Raw genomic sequence first — 23923 nt, 5'->3', positions numbered from 1 at the left:
CAAGACCTCAGGTGTCAGCAGCCACGTGGCCAAGGTGTGTCTGGAGCTCTCTGCAGCACTGACCTGGTGTGGGCAGTGTGGACTCCTGGCTCTGATTCCTGCAGCTTGGTCACAAGCAGATGTGTGGCTGCGGGATTCCTTTCTAGAGAATTGTGGGGAATTCCCATTCTGCTCAATGGGAACGTGGTGGAAAGGCTGTGGGAGGGTGTTGGCACTGGAGTGCTCCAGCCTGGGTTTGTGATGAGGAGTGGTCACGTAATAGGGGAAGTTGTGGCATGAAGTGAACCAAAGCAAAGTGTCTGTCAGCCATGGGATTTCAGACTTTCATCCCTGCCCATGATTTTCACCAAAAAAACCTCAGCTGTCAAATTTTGGAACCTTTTATTTTTCCACACTCTTTTTAAAAAGTTATCTACTGCAGTATTCCTAAAAACCTTCAGGGTTGTCTCTTCTTTCCTCATGAGACATGAGATTACATTGCAACCACCACACTGCCTCATGGGGCTGTATTTCACAGCCTTATTCCAGCCTGGAATTAGATCCCTGAAAAGACACTTTCTCAAGTCCAGTGAAGGCTGATGTGGCAGAACTGTGTGGTGAAGAACAGTCCCACAGAGACAGTGAAAGGCCAGAATGACAATTTGCATCAACACTGTTGGAAAAGGAGCTACGTTTTCACTTTTCCATTGGTTCAATCCTAAATGTCTCGGGTCTGTTCAATCCAACAAAGTTTCTTTATGGTCAGACAAATGAAAGTAAAGTATTTTTGTGGGGAAACTGCTTTTGGAGGATTTTTTTGGTCTTGAGGGGGTTTTTTTGTCAGGTTTTGTTTTGTTTTTTTCCCTCTCCTTCCTGCCCCATGGAAGATTTTTCACCAGTTAAGAGAAATTCCCAATACCCAGCTTGTGTATCGTGTGTGTCACACCTGGGAATCTACCACTGATTATGCCTTTAAAAGTAAACAAAGACCACAACAATAGAACTTCTTGGGTATTTTTGTAAAGCAGCTACCTGAAACTTTAGCTAAGAGGACCTTCTGATATTGCAGTTGCAATATTCTATGGTTTCATCACATTAAAGAGGATGATTTCCATTTATTTTCGAGGTTCTCTCTGTTTATTATAAAAGAATTATAAAAGAATAATATTATTGGGATTTTAGTTCCTGTGAATTCTCTAATTAATTCTTGCTCACCTAAACAGCAAGATTCTGTATGTGAATCCCCAGGAAAAGGTATTGCAAAGTGTAAACCCACAGTATTTATCTTTTAAAGAGATTATACTTGTTTTCCAGGCATATTCTACTGTTGGAACCCCAGACTATATTGCTCCAGAAGTGTTTATGCAGACTGGGTACAACAAGCTGTGTGACTGGTGGTCCTTGGGAGTGATTATGTATGAAATGCTAATAGGTATGTGAAAAACCCCAGCTTAAGAGTTGTTCAAAGGTAACAGGGTCCATTTGTTAGAAGAGAAAACCTCTGGCTAATATTTGTTAGGTTTGGGAGCCCCAGTGACAAAAGCAGAGGTCACTGCTCTTCTGGGAAAAGTTTATGAATTTTTTATTTGTTTGTGCAGGGTATCCACCTTTCTGCTCAGAAACGCCACAAGAGACTTACAGGAAAGTTATGAACTGGAAAGAAACGTTGGTATTTCCTCCAGAGGTGCCCATTTCAGAGAAAGCAAAGGATTTAATTCTAAGGTCAGTAAGAAAAACCCAATTCTGGCCTCTTGCCCAGCCAGGGTCCTCTTCCATCGGGGTAAATTCCTGTTCTGTGTGAAGGAAGCTTTATGTTGGAGGGAAGGCTGGTTTCTTCTGTCACCATCCTTGATGGATTTTTTTTTAAGTCTTTTTCTCTTTGCCATTTGTTTAACATGAAGAAATAAGCTGGAATGATCTTGATTTGTACCATGGTATAAGGAGAAAGAGAGCAGACCAAAAATAAAGTGATTAACACAGAATTTTTCTCTTCTCAAAGGGGGCAAGAAAATAACCACTCACCAGCATTTAATGCACTGAACAGAAATCTTTGGATGTTTTGGATTTACTCATTTCTTTCAAAATCCCAATTTTTAGTTTGCATTGAGGTTTTTGTGAGGGTTTTGGTGCCAAGGTCAGGCAGAAATGCTCTCTTGTCCTGGGAGGGTTTAGGGGGCACACTGGTTTTGGGTTTGATGTTTTTTCCTTTTTTTCCTTTTCAAAGCTGATGTTATAGCCTTATACAGTTTTGTTACAGGCAAAAAGGGGAATGCTTCACAAAACTAGAATTTATTATTAGTTCAAGCAGTGCTCCAGTAACCTACAAAAACATAACAAATACAAGAAACAGTTACCCTGCCTCCAGTTAGTGATACTAACTGCTCAAATAATTCAATTGTTGCTAACCCTCATGAATAAGTTTGTGTAAAACAGTTATATTGCATTTTCGGTGTCTATTTCTCTAGTGTTCTGCTCAACCTTCCTTGTCAGCATCCCAAGTTCTCTGCTGCACAGAGTACAGCATTACTGCTGAGTATTTCTTCTTCCTCAATCCTGGCTGTGTTTGGGGAATTTTTAGAGATTTCAGTGTGTTTGTTAGCATGTCTTGCTCATGCATCTACTTACGTGACTACTTGAATTTATCAGTTTGTCTCCACAAGGAGAAGGGTTAAAATTGGGGCAAAACATCTTAGTTATAGGTAATCTACTAAAACGAGGTCAAAACAGGTTGGACAACAACCACCTGGGCATTTTGGGTACTTTGTCCATTACAGCTTGTACAAGTTGGACAATGTGTGTTTTGGCTTAAAGGGAGATGCAGACAAAGTTAAAGGTATTTGTTATGGATACAGATAAATCCAAACTAAAATAAGCTCAGGTTCAGACAGAGCCTGACAAATCCTGTGGCTGCTCTGGCTGGGTGTTGTTACAGGGTTTGAGGTCTGCTCTTAGTCCTTGGGCACCACCCAGCCTGCTGGGCTGCAATACAAATACAGGCAGGTTTTCTTCCCCAGTGACACCCAACTACAAGCCAAAGAACTTTAATTTATCATTGGAGACAGTTTATAGCCTAACCTGCTGTGCTACACATGCAGAAGATGGCTGGGATTTAATGAATTTCTGAGCAAATGCTGGTATTCCCATCTCCTGGCTGAGATACTTGAGAGGCTTTTCCAGCCAGTTCAGCATCAGTCCAGAGGAGAAGGGTCAGCCTCTGCTGTTCCCTGGAACAAATCCCTGAGGTCACTGAGTTGCTGTCAGAGAGCTTCCACCTCCCTATTTTCATTCTTTAGGACTTTAGGCTTTTCCTGTCTGGCCTGCTCGAACAGGTAACAGTCCCCCTCTCACCAATCCTGTCTCTGTCTCCAATTTCACCTTTTTCTTCCTGCTATTTCACGGCTGCTTCTCATAAACTGACCATTTCTTCTGGGGTCTGAGCTGAGGTTGTGCAGCAGGGCTGTATCAGAACAGGCCCCCGGGTCTTTGCACCACCTGCACCTCTGAGGAGAGGGAAGGGGGAGAATAGGGCCATGGCATGTTTGGAATGGGCTGGCTCACTGGGATCCAAAATATGGCAACAGAGAGCAGTCCTGATTTATTAAGTACATCCATTCTTCTTTGTTTGACTTTGAAACATGGATGTTTAAGTAGTTGAGAACATGCAGAGGAGTTCTCAGTGGTAAGGATTTAAGCCTCCATTCCAAACTGATCTTACTAGAACATGCAGCAACTTTTCACAAACCTGGAAAATGAGGATGCAGCAGTTTAGAAAAGGTGTTAGTCATTGGCATCATCAAAGCTTTTTGTTTTGGGATTTAACAATGTTCTGCTTCTGGTATTTCCCTTCTCTCCTAGATGCAATGGGCTGCTTTGAGGTTACCCCAAGTGGTGGGGAACAATTGAAAGAACTTCTTGAAATTCTTGATACTGGATACTGTTGCTTCTGTCTGAATTCATCATAACATTCCCTTTGTTTTTTCTCCTTTTCCAGGTTTTGTATCGACTCAGAAAATAGAATTGGTAGCAATGGAGTAGAGGAAATAAAAAGTCATCCATTTTTTGAAGGAGTAGACTGGGGACATATCAGGTACGTATATACACACGTTTTACAGGAGAATAAAAGCCATGAAAGCAAGAATTTCATGAAATACGATGTCAAAGACAATTATTTCCAATTTATCTTTCATTTTGAAAGGCAGCTACTTGCAGTAGGTGGGTGACACTGAAGGTTTTCAGGCCTTGCTGACATTCATAGAAATGATCCGAGTTTAACTGTCTTGAGATACCTCAGATTGCTCCAGACTGCCCAGAACATAAAGAAATTGTTGTAGGGTGGCTGTGGATTTAATTGTAAGTGTAGTAATTAGAACTGTGATGAGTTTACAGGTGTAATTCACTGCCTTTCCCACAGTGCTCTGTCCCAGTGTGAATGTTTTGGGGGGACAGATTCCTTGGGCAGTTTCAAAAGCCACCTTAAAAGGGCTCCCTGACTGTGGAGCTGCTAAAGCAGAGCCAGTGTGGTTTGGGAGAGAGATGCTGAGTGTCACAAAGAGGAGCTGCAGTCCAAAGGTTTTGGATGAGGTCCAGGCTGATGAGCATTGGAATTATAAAGCTCTGGCTGCAAGTGCAATCCTGCTGGGCTGTGTTTGTGAAACAGAGTAATCACAATGGTGGCTGGTGACAACATCACGGTGATGGCTGTGTGGCAGATAAGTGTGGAATGTTCTCTCCCTTAATGGGAAAATGATGTTTGCCCCAAGCCTGCCAGGAAGACACCAATAGGGACAGGGAACCAAACAATCTCCCCATGGTGTCAGCAAACAGCAGAGTCAGATTCATCTGTGATGCACTCAGTGGAACCCTTGTGCTCTGCATTAAAGGAAGTTGTAAGTGTAAAAAGCTAAGTTAAAGCTGGAACTTAATGTCTCATTTCCCAATATTCACTCTTCTGGCATTTATCTTTATTTGCAGGGAAAGACCAGCTGCAATCCCTATAGAAATCAAGAGTATTGATGATACTTCCAACTTTGATGAATTTCCTGAATCAGACATTTTACAGCCAGGTGAGACTGCCATTGTAAATTCCAAATTTCCATCTGGGACATGCCAGAATACTCCACAGATACCTTTGTTGTTGTTTATATTCATTTTTCTGATGCCCTCATCAAGTTAGTCTCTAGATCAAGTCTCTATGTTTTCTTTGAAATATGAGTGTAAATCTGTGATCTCTCATAGCTGCAAAGCCCAGGGATTTTAAGCGTCAAAGCCATTGGTAAAAACAGTTTGCACAGGTAGTGAGCACAGAAAGCAGTGGAGTTTTCTGCCAGGCAGTCTGTCTAACCAGATTCTGGTAAAACATCATGCACTGATTTGCTTTTCATCTTCAATGACTTTCGAGGTTTGTGCCAAACATAATTGTTGAGATACTGTGGGTGAGAATTTTCAGACAGTTGATTACCTAACACAGTAATTTGTGAACCTGAGTGGCTCTGTAAATCACTTCAGGGTTTTTTTTAAATTGTTGATTTCTCTTGGCAAGTTGTAGGAAGTTTTCATATGTAAAGGGCTTGGTTCTCTGACATACAAATAGTCCCAGGTCGCATTGTTTCAGTTACTTGAAGATTGGCAGATGTTTAACAGTGATTAATTGCTGTCTGCTAAGTGTAGTTATGTTACCAGCCATAAGAATTATCCAAAAGCTGTTGGTTATTTCTTTTCTGAAATGGCTTTTATGTAATGGTGAGGAAGTTTGTCCTTTTGGTGCAAAGCAACTCATCTCCAGTGCCTAAGCTGGTTAAGCCCATATTTGCATAATGCCAAGAACATCTGTATTATCTTGGCATTTCAGACCCACTGGAAACAGTACTGTACATGTAGATAAAAATCAGAACATCAGAAATGTCAAGGGGTTTGTAATTGTGTATCCTATGGGTGTGTTAGGGGCTTCTGTCAAGGTATGGAAGCCTGATAAAGTGTGTAGATGTAATAAAGAAAAAGAAAGCAAAACAACCCCCCCTACCCCCACCTTTTTCTGCTTCAGAGTTCTATCCTGAAATTGTAACTCAGACCATTGACAAAAGGCAACTGACCTGATTAGAAACACGATTTCTTCCAGGAGTTTCTGCTGACTAAGGAAATAAGAGCTCAGAGCTGTTTAGCTCTGTGAAAAGTCCTCTCAGAAGCAGCGTGGGTTTAACTGTTTTAATGTGTGTTTGCTTTTGTTTCTGAATTCTAGTGCCAAACACGACGGAACCTGACTACAAGTCCAAAGACTGGGTTTTCCTCAATTACACCTACAAGAGGTTTGAAGGGCTCACCCAGCGTGGCTCCATCCCTTCCTACATGAAAGCTGGGAAGTTGTGAAACAGAACACAACCCCCCAAAGGAAATTGCAAACACAAACCTCAGGTAGCTGCATCACCAGGCCCACTTGGCATTAGTTATCAACACATCGACTCTGGTGCGCATCGATTTCACACAGAAATTCTACAGGATTAGGATTTCTAAGACTACTACAGGAATTAGTTGGCAGTGCCAGCTGGCTTTTTTTTTTTTTTTTTTTTTTTTTTCTTTCCTTTTTTTTTTTTTAATATTTGAATATTTTTGTTAACTTTATTATACAAAGGTACTGGAATAAAAGGAACGTGCATCCTTTTTCCTGCACTGCCTACGTGTGGATAACGGTTAATTATGCCTCTCTGTACTGTGGCTTAGTTTGTACTGTAAACCATCTAATCCACCCAGGAGGGAAACATATCATTTGATGCAGCATTGTTGTTGTACTGCTCACCTGGTGGGGTTTAGATATGCAGTATAAAAAAACTGTCCACATTTGCAAACCTCTCTGAGCAGTTGCTCAGGGGTGTTCCATTTGTGGTCTGCAGATCCCCCATGACTGTAGCACATGGAATTATTTTAAATAGCAGTGTCCTCTGGGCCTCCTTGTGTCCTGTGTGCCCTCTCTTGCCCCCAGTGCAGGATTTTACCAGCCCTTTATCGTCATCCCTTTTGTCCCTTTTCCGACAGTGTGTGGCAGTGAGGCAGTCCCTGTGATCTGTTTAGTGGTTTTTCTGCTTTAAATGATAGTTGGCAGTATTGCTGTTTGAGGTGATGATGCCTGCTGGTAATTTCAGAAGAAAAAAGGAATCTGAATAAAAATTATCAGTATTTTTAGCAGAAGGGAAACATTCTGATACGAAGTTTTCAGGAGATGGCAGAGTTTCCAAGACTGCATTCCTGCCTCTGCTCTAAAGCAGATAATCTTTGAGCTGCTCATAATTCAAACATCCTCTTTTCTCTCTGCAAAATGTGTTCTAGAGCAGTGATCAGATTGGTGCTTTTTGGTTTTTTTCCTCCCTGAGCAGCTGCAGGCAGAAGGGATCCTGCTCTAACCTCTTCTCTCCGGAACAGCAGCCTCTGCTCATGTAGAGGAAACGGAGTGTCCCACTAGACTCAGACTCTCCAGTGGGCTCCTTTTCTTCCAGTATCTCCACCTGGCATGGCCATGGGATTACAAGGGATCAGCTGAGCCTGCAGCCCAATTTCCAGGGACCACCTAAATGTTCTTGTGGCCAGTCTGCAGGATGGTGACAACCTGGCAGTTGAGCCAGGTCTCCTTCCCCTGGGCAGAGGAAACAGAAGCAGAAATACCTCCATGAAATACCTCCATGTGCAGGCTCTGCTTTTGTTCATCAGCCCAGCAGCAGTTCAGGACTGACTTGCACTCCCTGAACAGTTTGCAGTTATCTGGTCACTGGTGACTTTCTCTGCCTCACAGCTTTCTCACTCACAGCTTATCTGCAGGGCTTTGAATCTGTCACAGTACAGCAGAGATCTCTGCTGTCATTTTCTGGTCAAAAGAGCTGTACAGCAATGAACAATTCTCCAGCAGCTGAACAAGCAGAGTCACTGTTGCTGTCTCCCTCCTCTGAGCACCAGTGAAAGGCACCCTAAAACGTCTGCAGCCCCCTCCAAGTGGAGCACAGGATGTTTTGGCATACAGTAGGAAAGATTCCACTGGACAGGCTTTTGCAGCAATATGGAAGCTACTGTTATAAAGCCGTTAGAGAAATATTTATTGCTGTTAGGCACTGTGGTATCAGCTGTTCTGAATTATTTGTATGCTCTGAAAAACACAGTGGGATGTTCATCTGCTGCATAAGAGCCCATTTGCCTGCCAGATTTCTGTGCATCAGTGCCTGTGATGTGCAGGAAGTCTTCCCTGATCCAGCCAGGTTCCCTGATCCTGCCTTTCCTCCATGGTTTTGTTTCCCTTCAAGCATCTAATAACTGTTATTTATACCAAACAGTTTCAGTCTTCAGCCTCTCAAAGAGGAGTAGCCAGTGCCTCAGGGCTGTCCAGTGTTACATCAGAGCAAAGCTAAGCTGAACTTCTGCCTGAACGCTGGGCTGAGGTGGGAACAGCTCCTTGATCTCCCAGGTTTGCTTCCCAGACTTTACACTAATTAACATCCCTGTACTGCTGCTGGGGCAAGGTCCTTAAAAATTCTCCAGTGTTATTATTAGCCTTGTCAGTGTGGTGAGGCTCAACCTGTGGCCATCCAAAGGCTGTACAAAAACAATAACTCGCTTAAATCCACCTTTCAGGCATCGTTCTGCCAGTGCCCCAGCAGCTCCTGAGGCTTCTCAGGAAAGGAAATGCCTTTCCTAAGGCCTTGACTCCAAGACAGGGAAGCTCAGGCAGAAAAAAAATCCTGAGATGCAAACTTGGCCTCAAAAGGCACTGCTATTCAAAACAATTTTCATTGGTTTTAATTTCCAGTCTCATCCATGGGGCACCGTGTGCACTGGAATTGGAATTCCTGCAAAAACCACCTTTCAGAAGAGCACAGTAACCCCATTAACGTGACCTACAAAGAAGTCTTTGCTCAAACTTGTTGAGACAAGTTCAGTTTCATGGAAACTGCAAATGTGCAGTGATACTGGTGATTTTTTTTTCCTGTGGGGCTTAGGGGAGGGCAGAGAAATACACACTTAACTTAAAGCTATCTATTAAACAATTACGTCTGTACATACTCACTGGTTTACAAACTCGGGGAAAAAGCTCAACCCTTCTATTTGCAACACTAAGGATAATACTCATTTAAAACTGCAGATGATTAATCATATCAGTGCTCACATAGGAGCTATATCCATAAGGAAACAACAGCCTGCAGCCTATCTAGCATAAACTCCTGTATTGTGGTAGTTGACTTCTTAAAATTTTTTTGTAAACATAGCGTTATTTTAATCAGTAAGTCAAGTTAAACAATATTAACTACTGCTTGTAGGATGATAGGGGTTTTTTTTAAAGGTGAAACTGTGACACTGTAATGGATTAAAGAGAACAGCAGGTTAATTTACACTGGCTTTCAAAAAAAAAAAAAAAAAAGGAAGTGCAACATATCTTTAGTTTTGTTATTTCTGTCTGATTCCTTTGGATGGTTGTGTGTTTTCCTTTGGCAATGTTTGTCACTGTGCCATTTATTTTTCTTATTCTTGGAGTACCAAAGATCCTGAAATGGCTTGATGATTGCAACCATGTGAAAATTTATTTTCTGGAAGTATGTTTTGTTAAGCTTTTGTTAAAACGTGGAATTGTGTATGCAAATTGTTATCAGAGGTTTGCTGGGACGTTTACCTATTCCAGCAGGGGAAACTTGAGTGCATCGATGGAAGTGGAGAGCCTGAATCCAAATTCTGGATCAGAATTCCCTGAAAGTGGGGAGGAAGCTTGGATTGGGAACTGCAGCTGAGCTTTCGCACTTCATTCCATCTCCAGTCAGCGTGAGTGAGTGGCCTTAGGTACAGGACATCAGCAGAGGTTGTCTCGTGTGCAGAAGGAGTTAAAAAAAAAATTGCCAGCATTCAGAAATCAAATCTTGTTGATACTGCATTTGCACTGTTCAATTTGCCTTGCTGGAGAGTTATAGAAGTGTTATTTTTATAGGTCAATTGTTCCCCACCTGAGCCGTTGGAGACAGTCTGGGATAAGGGTACCTGCTGGGGGGAGATCAGCTGGGGGCACCAGGAATGGGCACCAGGAATGGCACACAGCTCTGCTGTCAGCTCCTTCCCTAGGGCTGACATTCCTCCTGTGCCCAGCAAGCAGGGAATGCTGCAGCCTAGCCCAGGTAATGCTTAGGAAGTGCTCTCACTTTCTCAATAACAAGAGCAATTACAGGCGTTGTAACACACCGTACCTTGTCCTTTTACTGTTGGGATCTCACAGCAGCTCGTTCTTGGAGTCAAAATGGCAACTGCTATATTTTTCCTAGACTGTTTCATTAGTTGTGGTTGGGAAAGATACATAGAAGCATTATAAAAATTTATATGAGGCTTTTTACAGCATTTGAAAATAAAAGTAGCATTCTTTTTGTAAAGTCGCAGTTTTTGTTTCTTTCACCCCGGTGTACTGGATTTCTCCTCCAGAATGGGAGGCATCTAAGGAATTGAGATCCTATTTTGTGGATTCTCATCTTGAATTCCACAGACAGTTAAACACCCCAGTGTTGTTACACTCAATCAGAAAGCAGAGAAAGCAAATACTGTTTGACTTGTCCCACCTGCAGTCACGTGAAGAAGCTACTTCTCAAATGGTTACTGATCTCCAGAGTCTTACCTTCCCCATCGGCTGTAATTTATCCAGGAAAGGCTTCCACAGGCAGTTGTGTCCTTTGATCCACTATAGAAACCTTTCTGTCCTACTGTTCCACTTTCCCTGCCAAGTTCAGAGCGGCAGCAGCAGATGCAGTGAAAATTGTGTAAAAAAAATGATCAGAGTGGAGCAGCTGAAGGCCAAGAGAAGTGAGTAGCCACTGCCTGGCCTTGTCTGGAGCCCTCCTGAGAAGAACAAGGGGCATCCCTCCTTCCAGTCCAGAATTCCTGCTCTCAGTAAAGGTAAAAATAAAACAGAATTTTGCAAGTTCTGTTTAATGGGATCACCCTTTTCTTCCCTTAACTGTGCGTGATTGTATTGCAGAGCTACACATCATAAGGAAATACAAGTTTAGTTCTTTACCTACTTGTGTTTCCAAATCAGGTATTCCTCAGAAAAAGCACTTGAATGGAAAATATGAAGGCTATGCCTTCAGCATGAGTAAATCTCTTTTAAAATGTGATCTTAATTTAGGGTTTATAAGACATACTGCAAACGTCTACATTTTTCATTTCTTTGTTCTTCTACAAAGTGTGCCTGGTACCTAAGCAAAGCAATTATGCTTTGGGCAATAAAAGGCTTTTTCTGACAATCTTCCTAAGGAAGGAGAAGGGGAGGAGTATCCGAACAGTCTGTCTTGGGAGTGAGGATGATAGTGGCTCCCAGCTCTAGACTAGGCAAGGATACATTTGTAGTTCGGGAAGTGCTTAATGTATTTGGTAATGAAGAAGGTGGTCAGGGGCTGGCCAGGGAGGTTTGGAGTCCCCATCCCTGGAGGTTTTTAAGGAAAGATTGGACGTGGCACTCAGTGCTCTTGTCTGGGTGACAAGGTGGGCATTGGTCACAAGTTGGACCCAAAAAATCTTGGAGGTCTTTTCCAACCTTCACGGTTCTGTGGTTCCATTTCTCTAAGGTAATGTGATTCATTACAGGTTTGAATTTTAAATGTCAGAGAGGTACTAAAATGCCTGTCCCACAGTTGGATTTCCCAAGTGAAAGTGGGTTCTAAAGGTGCATGCAGGCCCTGTCCCCTGTGAGCCATGCTGAGTTCAGCTGTGCCAGGCTCTGCAGCATGGAATGCCTGCTCCTAAAAACCGCCGGGTTCCAGGTGCATTGATACTGGGACAGCTGAAGGGAAAATTGGTGTGGCTGTCATGCACTGAACTGGCACCAGGGTTTGGACACTTCATCACTCAGGAACAGTGGGTGTGAGAGGAAATGAATCTTTCCAATGCAGAGAGCTTATCCTGCTGCCTCCTGCTCCTCCTAGTGCCACTCCTTAGGTTACTGGAGCCCGTGGAGGTCCCTGTTCCCAGGGGAGATGGGGTGCACAGACTTCAGCCTTCTCATGCTGAGGAGGGAATGAGCGCAGGTTTCTCCTTTCCCAACCAAGCCCCAGCTCTGCTAGGAACAGTTTGTTTCGGATCTGAACTGACCCTTGGTGCCATATCTTGTTTCCGTACCAGCTGCTTTAATCTGTTTCTAGTGAGCCACCATCTGCTGCAGCTTCTCCCTCCTCCAGGAATATGTGCTGGCTCTCCATGCTGTCCCCAGGCAGTTCACTTCCACTGGCAGCAGCTCCTTCCCCTCCAGGTGCCTCTGCCCATCCTCCTCACTCCAAAGACAAAATCTTTGCCCTTGCCTCTACATTTCCTGCCCTTGGAATTGAATGATGAGAGGGCGGCTCATGAGCAGGGTAAGCGCTGACCCCTTGAAGCTGTTGTGCAAAAGTGTAACCACAGCCCCTGCTCCACATCTTGCAAGAGAGACTGCAGCTACAGAGAGCAAGTGTTACAGACACATGGAGCTAACACCTTCCCTCCTTCCTTCCAGAGATGTGGGCAGGATCTGCCCCCCAGCATGGCTGTACAGGCTGGGAGATGGAGGTGATGGAGCTCCAACAGGAGGCAGATGCCAGGACATTCCCCCTGACCTCGTCTGTGCATGTGTGGCCGTGCACAAAACAGACTGGACACAGGAGCAGTGACTTACTGTGAGTGCAAAACTGCAACAGTTTTGGACACTTGGTTTCCCTAATTCTACTTCTGACTTCAGTATACCTACTTAATACTAGTGAATGATCAGATAAGAACTGCAGTAACTTTTCTGGTCAGGACAGTGTGAAATCACTGCCAATCTAGACACACACGTCAGGATCTTCAGTCCAGCAGGCTTTCTTTGAGGTCTCATCCAACTCCCACTGATGTCAGCAAAAGATCCCTATCTAAAGCCCAAAGAAACCAGGAACAAGAATGGTCTTCAAAGCAAACTGGTTGCTGATGCCATGCTTTGGTGTTCCTTACAAATGAGACAAAAAGATCTCACTGTTTATACAACTCAGCTGGTTGAAAAGCAGGATGTGGAGAGGAGGCCTTTTGGCTTCAAATGCAGTGGTGTAAGAAACTTGCATGGCACTTCTGCTGTTAAACAGGACAATATAATCTGGTTTTTAATAAACAAAATCAAACTAATGCCTCGAGGAAACTTTGCAAAATGTACAATTTATTTAAATGCCATTTTTAGGTTCTCATTAGGCATTCAGAAATTACCAGTTTCTGCCAGGAACAAAAAGGCTGTTTCAAAACTGAAGATTACTTTGTTTTTAAATCAGAAGCGGCACCATCAAATTGAGAGACTGTGGGGTAAGAGATTTAGAAGCAAGTGAATTGTTTTGTGGGCACAAACCTTGCCAGCCTCGACTCCAAAATGAAGCAGGCACTTTGGAAAATGTTAATCCTTTTGACTGTCTTTAATTTTGTTAGAAGATCACACACTATATTCTCATCCTGGTGGCTCCATTACTGAGATTAGAGAAGGAGAGCAAGTAGGATTTGGATGCTCTTCTCAAGTTAAACTTGTTTCATCATGCAAGGAGTTTGTCCAGATTCCCAGATATCCAAGGCCAGAGTATATCCCTATCACAATCTGGTTGGATACTGCAGAACATAATCCATGCTCCTGGTATTGTGCCAGCACAGCACAGTTCGTTGTTAGTGAAGCCTGAATTGGGGTTTTTTTGGTTGGGTTTTTTGGGGGGGTTTTGCTGGTTTTTTTGTTTGGTTTTTTTTTTTTGGTGGTTTGTTTTTTTTTTTTTTTGTGCTCTGTTTTGCTTCTTTGAGGGGCTTCTATAGTAATTATTGAGCAGAAATAATTTTAAAGAGCTTATTTTTACTGTTGGCCAATGACAGTATGATTATGCTATTTATATAATTTTTGAAGGAAAAGGCTCTCATATTTGGGGCAGAACTTCAACTTTAAAGTGACAGCAGATTTTACTAATACACAGACACAGAATTTATAGCAAAGTCAGCAAATTGCTTGTGGTGCCCTTAAAAGTAATCCAGTGACCTTCAGGCAGAATAAAATACAAATAACAGACGGAAATAGATTTTTTTTAAAAAAGATTAATTCTTTTAACCAGCTAACTTGTTCACATGTCCTCTACAAAAACCACACTTGATTGTGTACTTTCAGCCATGTAAGACCGTGGTCTGAGGAGAAACCATAAACATTTGTGTTCTGGGAGAGAAGGTTATGAAAAATCTCTGATTGTACTTACAAAGCTGAGTCACTTCAGTTTCCTGCTATTCAGTTTCAGCAGAAAAACATTCTCTGGCTCACCCTGAGCAGTCACCTAGGGGTGTATTTGTGTGAAGTAACACAAGTCACCCTAATAATGGAGAGTGACTCCCAGTGTTCCCTTTCCCAGGTCTTGTTGGTGAGGTGTGTGTGGGGCCAGCTTGGCCCCAGCAAATACACAAAGAAATCCACATCCTCTTCAGGACAGCATCTCCCATGTCCTGGGAAACAGCTAAGACATGCTATGCTTTGGCTGTGACGGAAGAGAAAAAAAGGAGGAATAATACAGACCCTTTAACTGCTCAGTCTCAGGCTATTATTTAACTGCCCCGAGGTTTGATTGTTATTTTTACCCCTTTAGCACGTTGTTGTATAAGTTGTTTGGAGAAAAGAGGCTATCCGTGGCTTGCATAAAGCATTCTGTTCCCTATTTTATAGCTGAAAGCTATTCAAGAGAAAGTGCTCACCTGAAAATGGGGCAAAAATATCAAGTGTGGCCTACTCAGAATCAGTGCCTTACATAAACTGGGATCCCGCTCTGCCAAGACTCGAGGCAAACTGTGCCATAAACACCAGTTAATGTCATGTATTAAAGGTTCAGTGAAGAGTCCAATCATCACCTTTGAATAAGAAACAAGTATAATAAATGATGCCTCAAATCTGTGGTAATGATCTGGCACCGCTTTATGTTTGTAGGAATTATCCAAGTGCCGGGTGACAAGACACTGCACCATGGATGAGGAACACAACAGGCAGAAATACTGCCAAGAGACTGATCTGATTTTCTGACCTAGTGCCAAAAACTTCTGCAGTGAATTGCAATTGCACTAAAAAATATGAAATAAAATGCAAATAAGGTACAGTAGCTCTGTTTCTAGTGAGTCAGTTAAAAGAAATAAAAATTTAAAATGTCCTCAATAATGTTCCCATGTGGAGAGAGTTTGTATTTAATAGCTGTTTAGCTATTAAGCTTGTTAAAACAGTTATGGGGAGCTATTTAAATGTTTAACTCATTGAGCTTTATAACAACAGCCATCTTCAACTTTCTGTGGTTCCTGAGTCCCTGAAATGTTTTCAGTCAGTGTGGCTGACTCACTTCTGAAATCCCCTTAACATTTGGGTGTCCACTGATGATGCAAACCTGGAGGTGGGAGCTCCCAGCTTCAAAACTGGGGCAAGACAGTATTTTAGCAGGACAAAACATGACATTTCAGCTTCCTGGGAATAAATTCTCAGACAATTTTCTCAGTATCAGTTGTGGTATATGAATAAAATTAATATGCATTAATGCTAACGGTTTTCTCAAAGACAGCAACAGCATCTAAACTCCTGATTTTTATCTCTCCCTGCTGTTTTTTTATTTCATTTAGGGCAGAAAGGGTTTGTAATTCCTTCTGTACAGTGCTAATTCTGCAAGACCAACTGAACCCAGCATGATGGAGACTATATATATATATATATAAAATTGCAGTAGTAACAGTGGGATTACATAGAACATAAAGCTCTAAAATGACAAGTCAGATTTCCAAGGGAAAAAAGTACCTTATGAATAAGTGTGCACTGACACTGTCACAGAAGCACAGTGGGATTTCTTCAGCAGCATCCCCAGCTGGGAGCCACAATTCCCTGGCCTGTTCCCTAGAATATTCTGTCAGAGCCATGCATACGCTCCTTCCACGTGCTCTAACCCTTGGGCTCAGCCATGGGCAAGATGCTGAGCTGCCCACTCCCACACAGACAAAGAGCTTCCACATCAGATGGGAAATGTGTTGGGAGCTTCCAATTATAAAAGATGTCATGAATGGAGTTCAGGACTGCGTCCAAGGAACCATCCTCAAGATTATAGTTTGGAGTTTAGACAAGTGAATTCTGCATACATCTCTGAAATCTACAAAGGAAACACATCCCTGTTTTCTGGTTGGTTTTTTTCTTTCCCCAACTCTACCTAACTAGGTGAGCTGCTGATTTTCCACCACATTACATAAAATTCATAGGTGTTTGAATGGATTTGGCTCGCAGTGTTTTGTGAGGATTTGCTTTCTCAAGCCCTTAGAATCACAGAATCATTTAGCTTGGAGAAGACCCTTGAGATCATCGAATCCAATTGTAACCTCAGCACTGCCAAATCCACCACTAAACCATGTCCCCAAGTGCCACGTCCACATGTGCTTTAAATACCTCTGGGGTTGGTGACTCCACCACTTTCCTGACAGACTGTTCCAATGCTTGACAACCCTTCAATGAAGAACTTTTTCCTAATATTTAATCTAAACCTTCCCTTGCACAACTTGAGGCTGTTCCCTCTTATCCTATTGCTTTTTACTTGGGAGAAGAGACTGATCCTGACTGTCTTTTTGTGTGTATTTAGTCACATTTTCTTATTCACTTTTAGCAAAGGATGTTTTTATCCTAAGAGTCTGCCCCCATGTCTGAAAAGAACTGATCGCTTGTCTGCAGCGACATAAATTTTAACAACTTAGATACTGACCACTAGAACTGATGATGAAAGAACGTAACTTTGCAAAACAATACATCTCCTTTTGCCAGCTCCACAGGATCCCTACTACTAATAACAGACAGAGGAAAGCCCCCGGAACAGTGGGAGAAGAACACCTGCAGAAGGAGCTTCCTTCACATGTCTCCGACTGTAGCTCCGGCCTCACTGGTGAGAATTACCAGCTGCACTGTAAGTTCCCTCGTGCCTGAGTTCATAGAATCATGGAACATCCTGAGTTGGAAGGATCACTGAGTCCAACTCCTCCAACAATCCCATCCTGTGCCTGAGAGCATTGTCCAAATGCTCTTGGAGCTCTGGCAGCCTTGGGGCTGTGACCATCCCCTGGGGAACCTGTTCAGTGCCTCTGGGGGAAGAACCTTTTCCTGATATCCAGCCTAACCCTCCCCTGACACAGCTCCAGCCGTTCCCTCAGGTCCTGTCCCTGGTCACACAGAGCAGAGATCAGGGCCTGCCCCTCCTCTTCCCCAGGTGAGGAAGCTGCAGAACTGCTGTGAGCTCTGACCTCAGTCTCCTCCTCTCCAGCTGAACAGACCCAGTGCCCTCAGCTGCTCCTCGTGTGGCTTCCCCTCCAGGCCCTTCACCATCATCTCCATAACCCTGCCTTGGACATTCTCTGAGAGCTTTAGATTTTTCTTATATTGTGGTGCCCCAACAGAGAGAAGCAGCACCTGTGCAGCCCATGGAGATGGCACAGGTCAGGATTTGTGTCTTTGAGCAAAAGCCTCTTCTGTCACACCTGCGAGTGGAACTGAGAGAGCACAGGCTGCACCAACACGGGGCAGGACAGTGAGAGAGGCTCTGTCATGTGGAAGAGGCACTGCTGAGGTCCATACGTGTTGTAGAGGTTTCATTTTGGACAGGTTCTAGTGGGATCTGCTGGAGGGAAGGAATGCCTGGGAACAGCTGGAACACACTCATCTTTTACAGGTGCACCTTGAGGTCTTCCTGCAAAAGGAACACACCTCGCTCACACCAACAAGGTGTGAACCAGAACACCGTGATGGGCAGGTTCACTTCAAAAGCACGCTCCTGGTCCTACCAAAATCCAGCTACAGGTCTGCTAACACAATTCAATACACTTGTGAAAGTTAACCCTGGTTTCTGCTACTTTTCACTGATAGGTGTGACTGCTCTCTGACCACTTGTAGAGGCTTCTGCCAACCAAAACTATTCCAAGATCCTGATGCTTCCTCAAAGTGTCCTCTGCACAGCACTCAAAGAAACACCAGCCCTGCCCAGCCTGGGATGCGGGCAAGGTGCCAGCCTGAGTGTTGCAAAATGGGGAGCATGTCAAGATTATCTTAAATCAGGATATTCTTTCATGCAAGATCTTTGTATATTTCCAAGCCTAACCAGCAAGAATGGATATCTAACCATTGGAAGAGGCAGCTGCCAGCATCCCTTACTCAAGAACATCCTGGAACTAACATGAAGTAAATCAATGTTGTTGATGTATGTCTGTATATACATTGCTAAGTTGGCAAAATACTCCGGGTCGATGTGTTCTACAGCTGAATTATATTCATTATAACACAAAAAAATCACATCTACGTGTCAAAAAGATCTTGCCCAGGTGAAGACACGCGTAGAAGTCAGCTGCACAGGAAACTTATACGGAAAATCCTAAACAGTCCTAAAAGATGTGCTGTGCTTGGAAACTTACTAACTCTGAATTTCCGTGCATAAATAATGGCATGAAAACTCCAGTGGTAATGCCTGATTTGCGGTATTACCACAGAGTAGCCAGGCTTGGGCAGCACTGAAATAAGCCACGGGTGTGTCTCTGGACTAACTGGATTGTCTCTGGACTAACTGCAATTGGAGCTATTGGGTCGTGGCACGCCGGGTATCGAACCCGACGGCGGGCAGCGCCATGAGGGGCCCGGACGCGCCGCCACCGCCCCCCGCCCGATGCCCCAAATCTCGCGAGAGGCGGCGCGGGGCCGGGGCGGGGCCATGGCGGGCGGGGGCGCTGAGGCGGGGCTGGCGGGGCAGCCCGCGGTCCCTCCCCGGCGCCGGCGGCTCCTCCTCGGCTCACCTCAGCTCACCCCCCTGCATGCCGGCGGTGCCGGGGGCGCTGTGGAGCGGGGTACGGGGCCGCCCGCCATGGCCGAGGCAGGAGCGGGAAGCGCCGAGGGCGCCGAGGAGGAGCGGCGGGCGGCGGAAGGTGGGAGCGGGTCCGCCCGAGGAGCGGGCGGGCGGAAGGGCGGTGGGTGCCGCGTCTCCCTCTCCCCTCTTGCGCGTTGCCCCGCGCGTGGGGGGCGATCGCGGGTGCCGTGTGTGGGGTGTGTCTGCCTGTCTGTCTGTCCGTCTGTCCGCCCGCCTCGGTGTTGTGGCACGGGTGGGTGTTGTGGGGCTGGTGCCCGTGAGGCACTGCCGTCTTTCTTGGGGGGCGCTTGGGGCTGGTCCTGTGCCCGGGGCCGCTCCGGGGCCGCTCGGGTTTATGTCTGATTCCCGCTGGGCGCTCCTCGCTCGCTGCTCCCGCTCAGTGGAGTTCAGTGCAGGCACCTGGAGCCCTCGTACGGAAACCACAGAATCACGGAATGGGGTTGGAAGAGACCTCTGGAGATCGTCCAGTCCCCCACCGTGCCAAGGCAGGAGCGTCTCCAGGTGGGTTTGGAATGTCCCCGGAGAAGGAGACTCCAGGCCCTCCCTGGGCAGCAGCTCCAGGGCTCTGCCACCCTCAGTGTACAGAAGTTCTTCCTCTCACTGAGGTGGAACTTCTTGCGTTTAGTTTGTCCACTGCTCTTTGTCCTGACACTGGGCAGCAGTGAAAAGAGCCTGGCACCGTCCCCTTGGCATCCGCCTGTGTAGTGGTCAGTGTGTGCTGTATTGCTGTTACAGATGTGTCGTCACACTGATGTGATGTGCACTAAAAATCTCGTTTGGTGTTTTTTTTAAACTTAGTTTGTAGTTCACTGTTTCTGGTACACACTTAGCCTTGCTTTCCTAAAACTCTAGTATGATTTTTTTTTAGGTAGTTAACATAATTTAGTATTTTAGGTATAGTGGTTTTGGCTTTTCCCTGTGTGTGTGTTCATGCCCACGCTTGTATGGCGACCAAGGTTTGATCTTTCCTTGCTTTTAATCATAAGTTTCTGGTACTAAATCAAGGCTGGTTGTAAACCAGCAGCTGCTGCTCGTGTTCCTGCTTGGAAACGAGTACGGTGCTTCCCTTCTCCGAGTAGAAGGGAGTGTTTTGCACGGGGTGTGGGGAAACAGAAGTGGTCCAATCCCTCCTGAGCCATCACTGCAGTTCTGTGTAGTTAGCACTAATTCTTCTAGGTTTAGTAGTTGTTTTCTAAATGCCTGTTGGGTTATGTGTGTTTTAATGTATGTGGGGATCCTGGTTGTGTCAAATCCTTGGCATGTTTCTGTCTGTGCTGCTTGATTGTTTAAATACTGTTGTAAAAATTTGTGGCAAATAATGTAGTGTTTGAAAACAAAGTGGTGGTGGTGGTTTTTTTGTAGTGCTTTTGAAGGTGCAAAACTGTGCTTAAAACTTAAGATTATTGTTTCTGTATCATGCATATACTGAAATGAGAGAAAATCATCAAAATGAAGAAACCTCCAAATACAGAGACACATCCATTTACAAGTGGATTTGGGAAATCAATGAACCATAGGCTTTCACATTTTATTGTGAGATAAACCCTCCTCCCTGCTTTCTTTTGCTACCTATGTTTATACCTGTTCTTTTAGTGGATTTTAAAGAAAGAAGCTTTGGGTTTCTTTGTTTTTAAGATAAAAGTATCTTAATTGTGGAATAGGACCACACTAAGGTTACCTGCTTAATAGTTTTTAGATTTTTTTTTTTATTTGAGTGTACACCTTATTGTTGGTACATTTGCACATTATGAAAAACAAACTCTAAACTGGACAGTTCACATACAAGAATCAAATTCATTGTAAGAAGAAATAATTTGATGGGTGATTTTGGAAGTGAATCATTGTGAACTGTTGAAAATTCCCTGTTTGGACCGCAGGGCCAGCTAAAACCATGGAAGCTCTGCAGCAGGCTTGATAGGACTCATCATTTTGCAGTCATATAATTCCAAAACTTACAACAAAAAAACTACCCATCATTCCTCTAGGAGTATATAATTGGAGAGGATTTGTGGTTTGTTTTTTGTTTGGACTTTTTTTGCAGAAACGAACTATGATATATGAGACTCCCGATTCCTATCAGTGCTTTTTACCTGGGGTGAACACGAAAGTGCCTGGGAAGGCAGGGTACCCTTTCAAGGCCTTGGGGAATATCTTTTCCTTAGCTGGTTTCTGCCTTATTATACTTTTAAATACACTTTAATACACTAATAGCTTTGGCCAAATACTTGGTGTTTGAAATCTGTTAAGTAAATGTGTCATTTAACTGGTAAATTGTGATTCTTGACTGCTTCTCTTCCAGGTGATGAAAATAAGTAAAAATAGAAGCAGAGAGTAATCAGTTGCCTGTGTTATTATTTGATTTAAATGTCTATAATTCTGAGTATTATAATTTTTCCTTTTTTCATTTTGTGATATTAAAACCAAATCCAATGTTCTTAACATGTAAGAGTTTATTCTCTGTATAGTGTTGTTCATAAGATGGTTTCATTACTGAATTCTCTGTATCTTGTTCCTGCATTACACATGCGTATAAAATTTGGGGGAAGAATAAGCTGCTTTGGTTCCTACCTTTCAATAAGAGGTACTGTAGGCAATGATCTTGATGCCAGACTTGCTGTAAGTAGTCTGAGGATGCTTTTCATGATCTATTTTGAAGGTCTAAAATAAATAAATTCAAAGAAATAGTATAACGCTCAGCCATGTGTAGAAAATACGGTTCTTAGTTTTGTAGGTGTTCAGATGTGCAGGACCTTGAACTGATACCACAGCACCTGTAACTTTCTTTTTCATGCACTACTGTATGTATATAGGCTATAAGTGTAGTTTTCATGCTCTCTAATGAATATCTGCAGCAAGAATTCATTAAAATAAACTAAAATTTTAGAAAAGTAACTCCATAATAAAATAAAGCAGTTTACATGGCATAGAGTTATTTGACTGTCAGTGTGAAGCCATTCCCCCTTGCCCTGTCACTCCAGGCCCTTGTCAAGAGTCTCTCTCCATCTTTCCTGTGGGCTCCCTTCAGGCACTGCAAGGCCACACTGAGGTCACCCCAAAGCCTTCCCTTCTCCAGGCTGAACAATCCCAATTCCCTCAGCCTCTCCTCACAGCAGAGCTGCTCCATGCCTCCATCTCACATCTTAAAAAAAAAAACGACAAACAAAACAAACCCCCAAAACCCATGTTAATTATGACAGAACTTTACGATCTAAAATAAACTCCTCTGGCTGGGCTGCACAACACTCAAGTGCCACTTCACGCTCGCTTCTACCAGAATTTGGAGTTCTTTAAACTTGACAGACCCTAGCTGAAGGGTTTTGTGTGTACCAGGAACATACCTTTGGGAATACACATTTTAATAGTCTGTGGTATCCATGATCTTAGAAATCTGAACTCAAAGCAGCCTCTCTCTTCTTTCCTTTGAAAGTGTTTCAAAATACAAAGCTGGATTAAAAGTTCCTTATTTTTGGAAAGGTTGTGCCAGTGTTAACACATTATTAATTTAGGCAGCTGCAGAGCTGCCACATTTCTCCAAGTCTCACTTATTCCCAGACTGTGGAAAGTGTCACCATAAGCTTTATAAATGTACCTCTTTAGTGGTATTTTATTTCAAGCCCATTTTACTGTAATATCTTGATAGCTGAATTTGGATGTTCTTTTTTAAACTGGCTAAATGAGGGCTGACTGACAGCTCTTTTAATCAATTAATGTATTTATTAATACTACGTGACTTGTATCTTCCTGCTGATTTTTGGAGTGCTAATATGTATGCTGCAAACCTAGACAGAAAAGCTTACCTTGCTAGGGGTGAGTGGTCTTGAGGTAGTGCATAATTAGGGCAATAATTTTGAAAGACTCTCTTGGGCTTGAACTTGTTGCATGTGATGCAAACAGGTGCTGTCTGTGGCTGTTATAAGAATTGTGTGATATTTCTGTACTTGGGGTGGGTTTCATCTCACTTATCTTCAGATGTCCAAGTCTAAGCCAGTTCCTTTGGTCCCCGTATAATTACGGACTAGAGGTAGGCACTCTTGGGCTGTATCTCATCTAACCAACTGTAGGAATCTATTTTAGATTGAGATGAATCACCCTAGAACTGTTTTATTTCATCTAGCCAAATGTAGGAATCTATTCTGGGAAGAGATGAATCACCCTAGAAATGTCTTCCTCCCTCCACGAGGGACCAGAATGGCTACTTCAGATGTGGACATCGTTACTGGTTCAGATGAATGTCCCTTTTTGTGGCTGGTGGAGTTTGGCCATAAACCTTTTCTAATAGATTGTGTTTGCTTAGGAATTGAAAACCTTAAAACTGTTGGTGGAGAAAACAGCTCAGGAATGTGGCATGGGATTAGAAAATATTGTCAGTAGTTGGAAAAATGTGGAGTCTCCCAAGCCTTGTTTCTCAGTGCATTGCATGGGATTGACACAGAAACGTTGCTGACACAGGAATATGGTTGATTTTGGTTGTCTTTATATCTCCCTCCAAACAGAAGTTTTGTGCAGCTCCTTTGCAGTTGTTCCATTCTTTGCAAACTCCTTGGGGACTGTAATTATTATTTCTTTTCCCTGTAGAAAAACACAAGAATAGGGGATGCTCTTGTACACTGATGTTATGAGAAATATATATTGATAACAATCCCTTAAATATTTTCTTTGCTCAATTATGAAATGCACTGAAATTAGTGTTGAACTAACAGGTTTTTTGTTTCTGATACATTTACTGGGAAGGAGCTGTTTTCCATATGTATTTGTACTGCTTGGATGGTCTTTGCATTTTCACAGAGGGAATGATTCTGGGGGGGGGAGTTCCTGTATTATTCTCATTATTTTCATCTGTCCCAATGTGCATAATATGCTTGAAAAATATTATTGATTTTTAATACAGATAAGCATATAGGCTTAATGCTGAGAGACAGACATAGATCATAATAGACATGTATTTGAGGAACTGTTCACTTGCCATTAAATTCTGGTTATCAGTATTAGGGCATTAGCATTGGAATAAGAAGTAATAAAAATGTCATTTCTCAGCTGGAATTTTATTTGGCTTGCAAACCAGACTAGTGTAAGTAATAGCC

General features: G+C 43.3%; 2 protein-coding genes across 7 annotated transcripts in view; both read left to right on the top strand.

Moving 5' to 3' along the window:
• Window positions 1–10361, top strand: part of STK38L (serine/threonine kinase 38 like) — a 45984-nt gene extending 35623 nt beyond the window's left edge. For both annotated transcript variants that reach the window (XM_042051222.1, XM_042051223.1), the window contains exons 10-14: window positions 1294–1411; window positions 1578–1701; window positions 3971–4066; window positions 4951–5042; window positions 6215–10361. In XM_042051222.1, coding sequence (XP_041907156.1) covers window positions 1294–1411; window positions 1578–1701; window positions 3971–4066; window positions 4951–5042; window positions 6215–6342 — 558 coding nt within the window. In that variant the 3' untranslated portion in view covers window positions 6343–10361. The remainder of the gene's footprint in view (window positions 1–1293; window positions 1412–1577; window positions 1702–3970; window positions 4067–4950; window positions 5043–6214) is intronic.
• An 8313-nt stretch (window positions 10362–18674) lies between these two features.
• Window positions 18675–23923, top strand: part of ARNTL2 (aryl hydrocarbon receptor nuclear translocator like 2) — a 30975-nt gene continuing 25726 nt past the window's right edge. For 3 of the 5 annotated variants that reach the window (XM_042050833.1, XM_042050832.1, XM_042050831.1), the window contains exon 1: window positions 18675–18942. In XM_042050833.1, coding sequence (XP_041906767.1) covers window positions 18690–18942 — 253 coding nt within the window. In that variant the 5' untranslated portion in view covers window positions 18675–18689. Of the gene's footprint in view, window positions 18943–19033; window positions 19344–23923 lie in introns of those variants that run through there. The other 2 variants (XM_042050834.1, XM_042050835.1) reach the window with 2 other exon arrangements.

Source organism: Corvus kubaryi, unplaced genomic scaffold (assembly GCF_017639235.1).
Source record: "Corvus kubaryi isolate FWS band 111438036 unplaced genomic scaffold, C.kubaryi_AGA036_p1.0 74, whole genome shotgun sequence".
In the NCBI taxonomy this organism is placed as follows: domain Eukaryota; kingdom Metazoa; phylum Chordata; class Aves; order Passeriformes; family Corvidae; genus Corvus; species Corvus kubaryi.
Note: the sequence above shows the minus strand (reverse complement) of the source record. Positions and strands in the feature narration are given on the sequence as shown.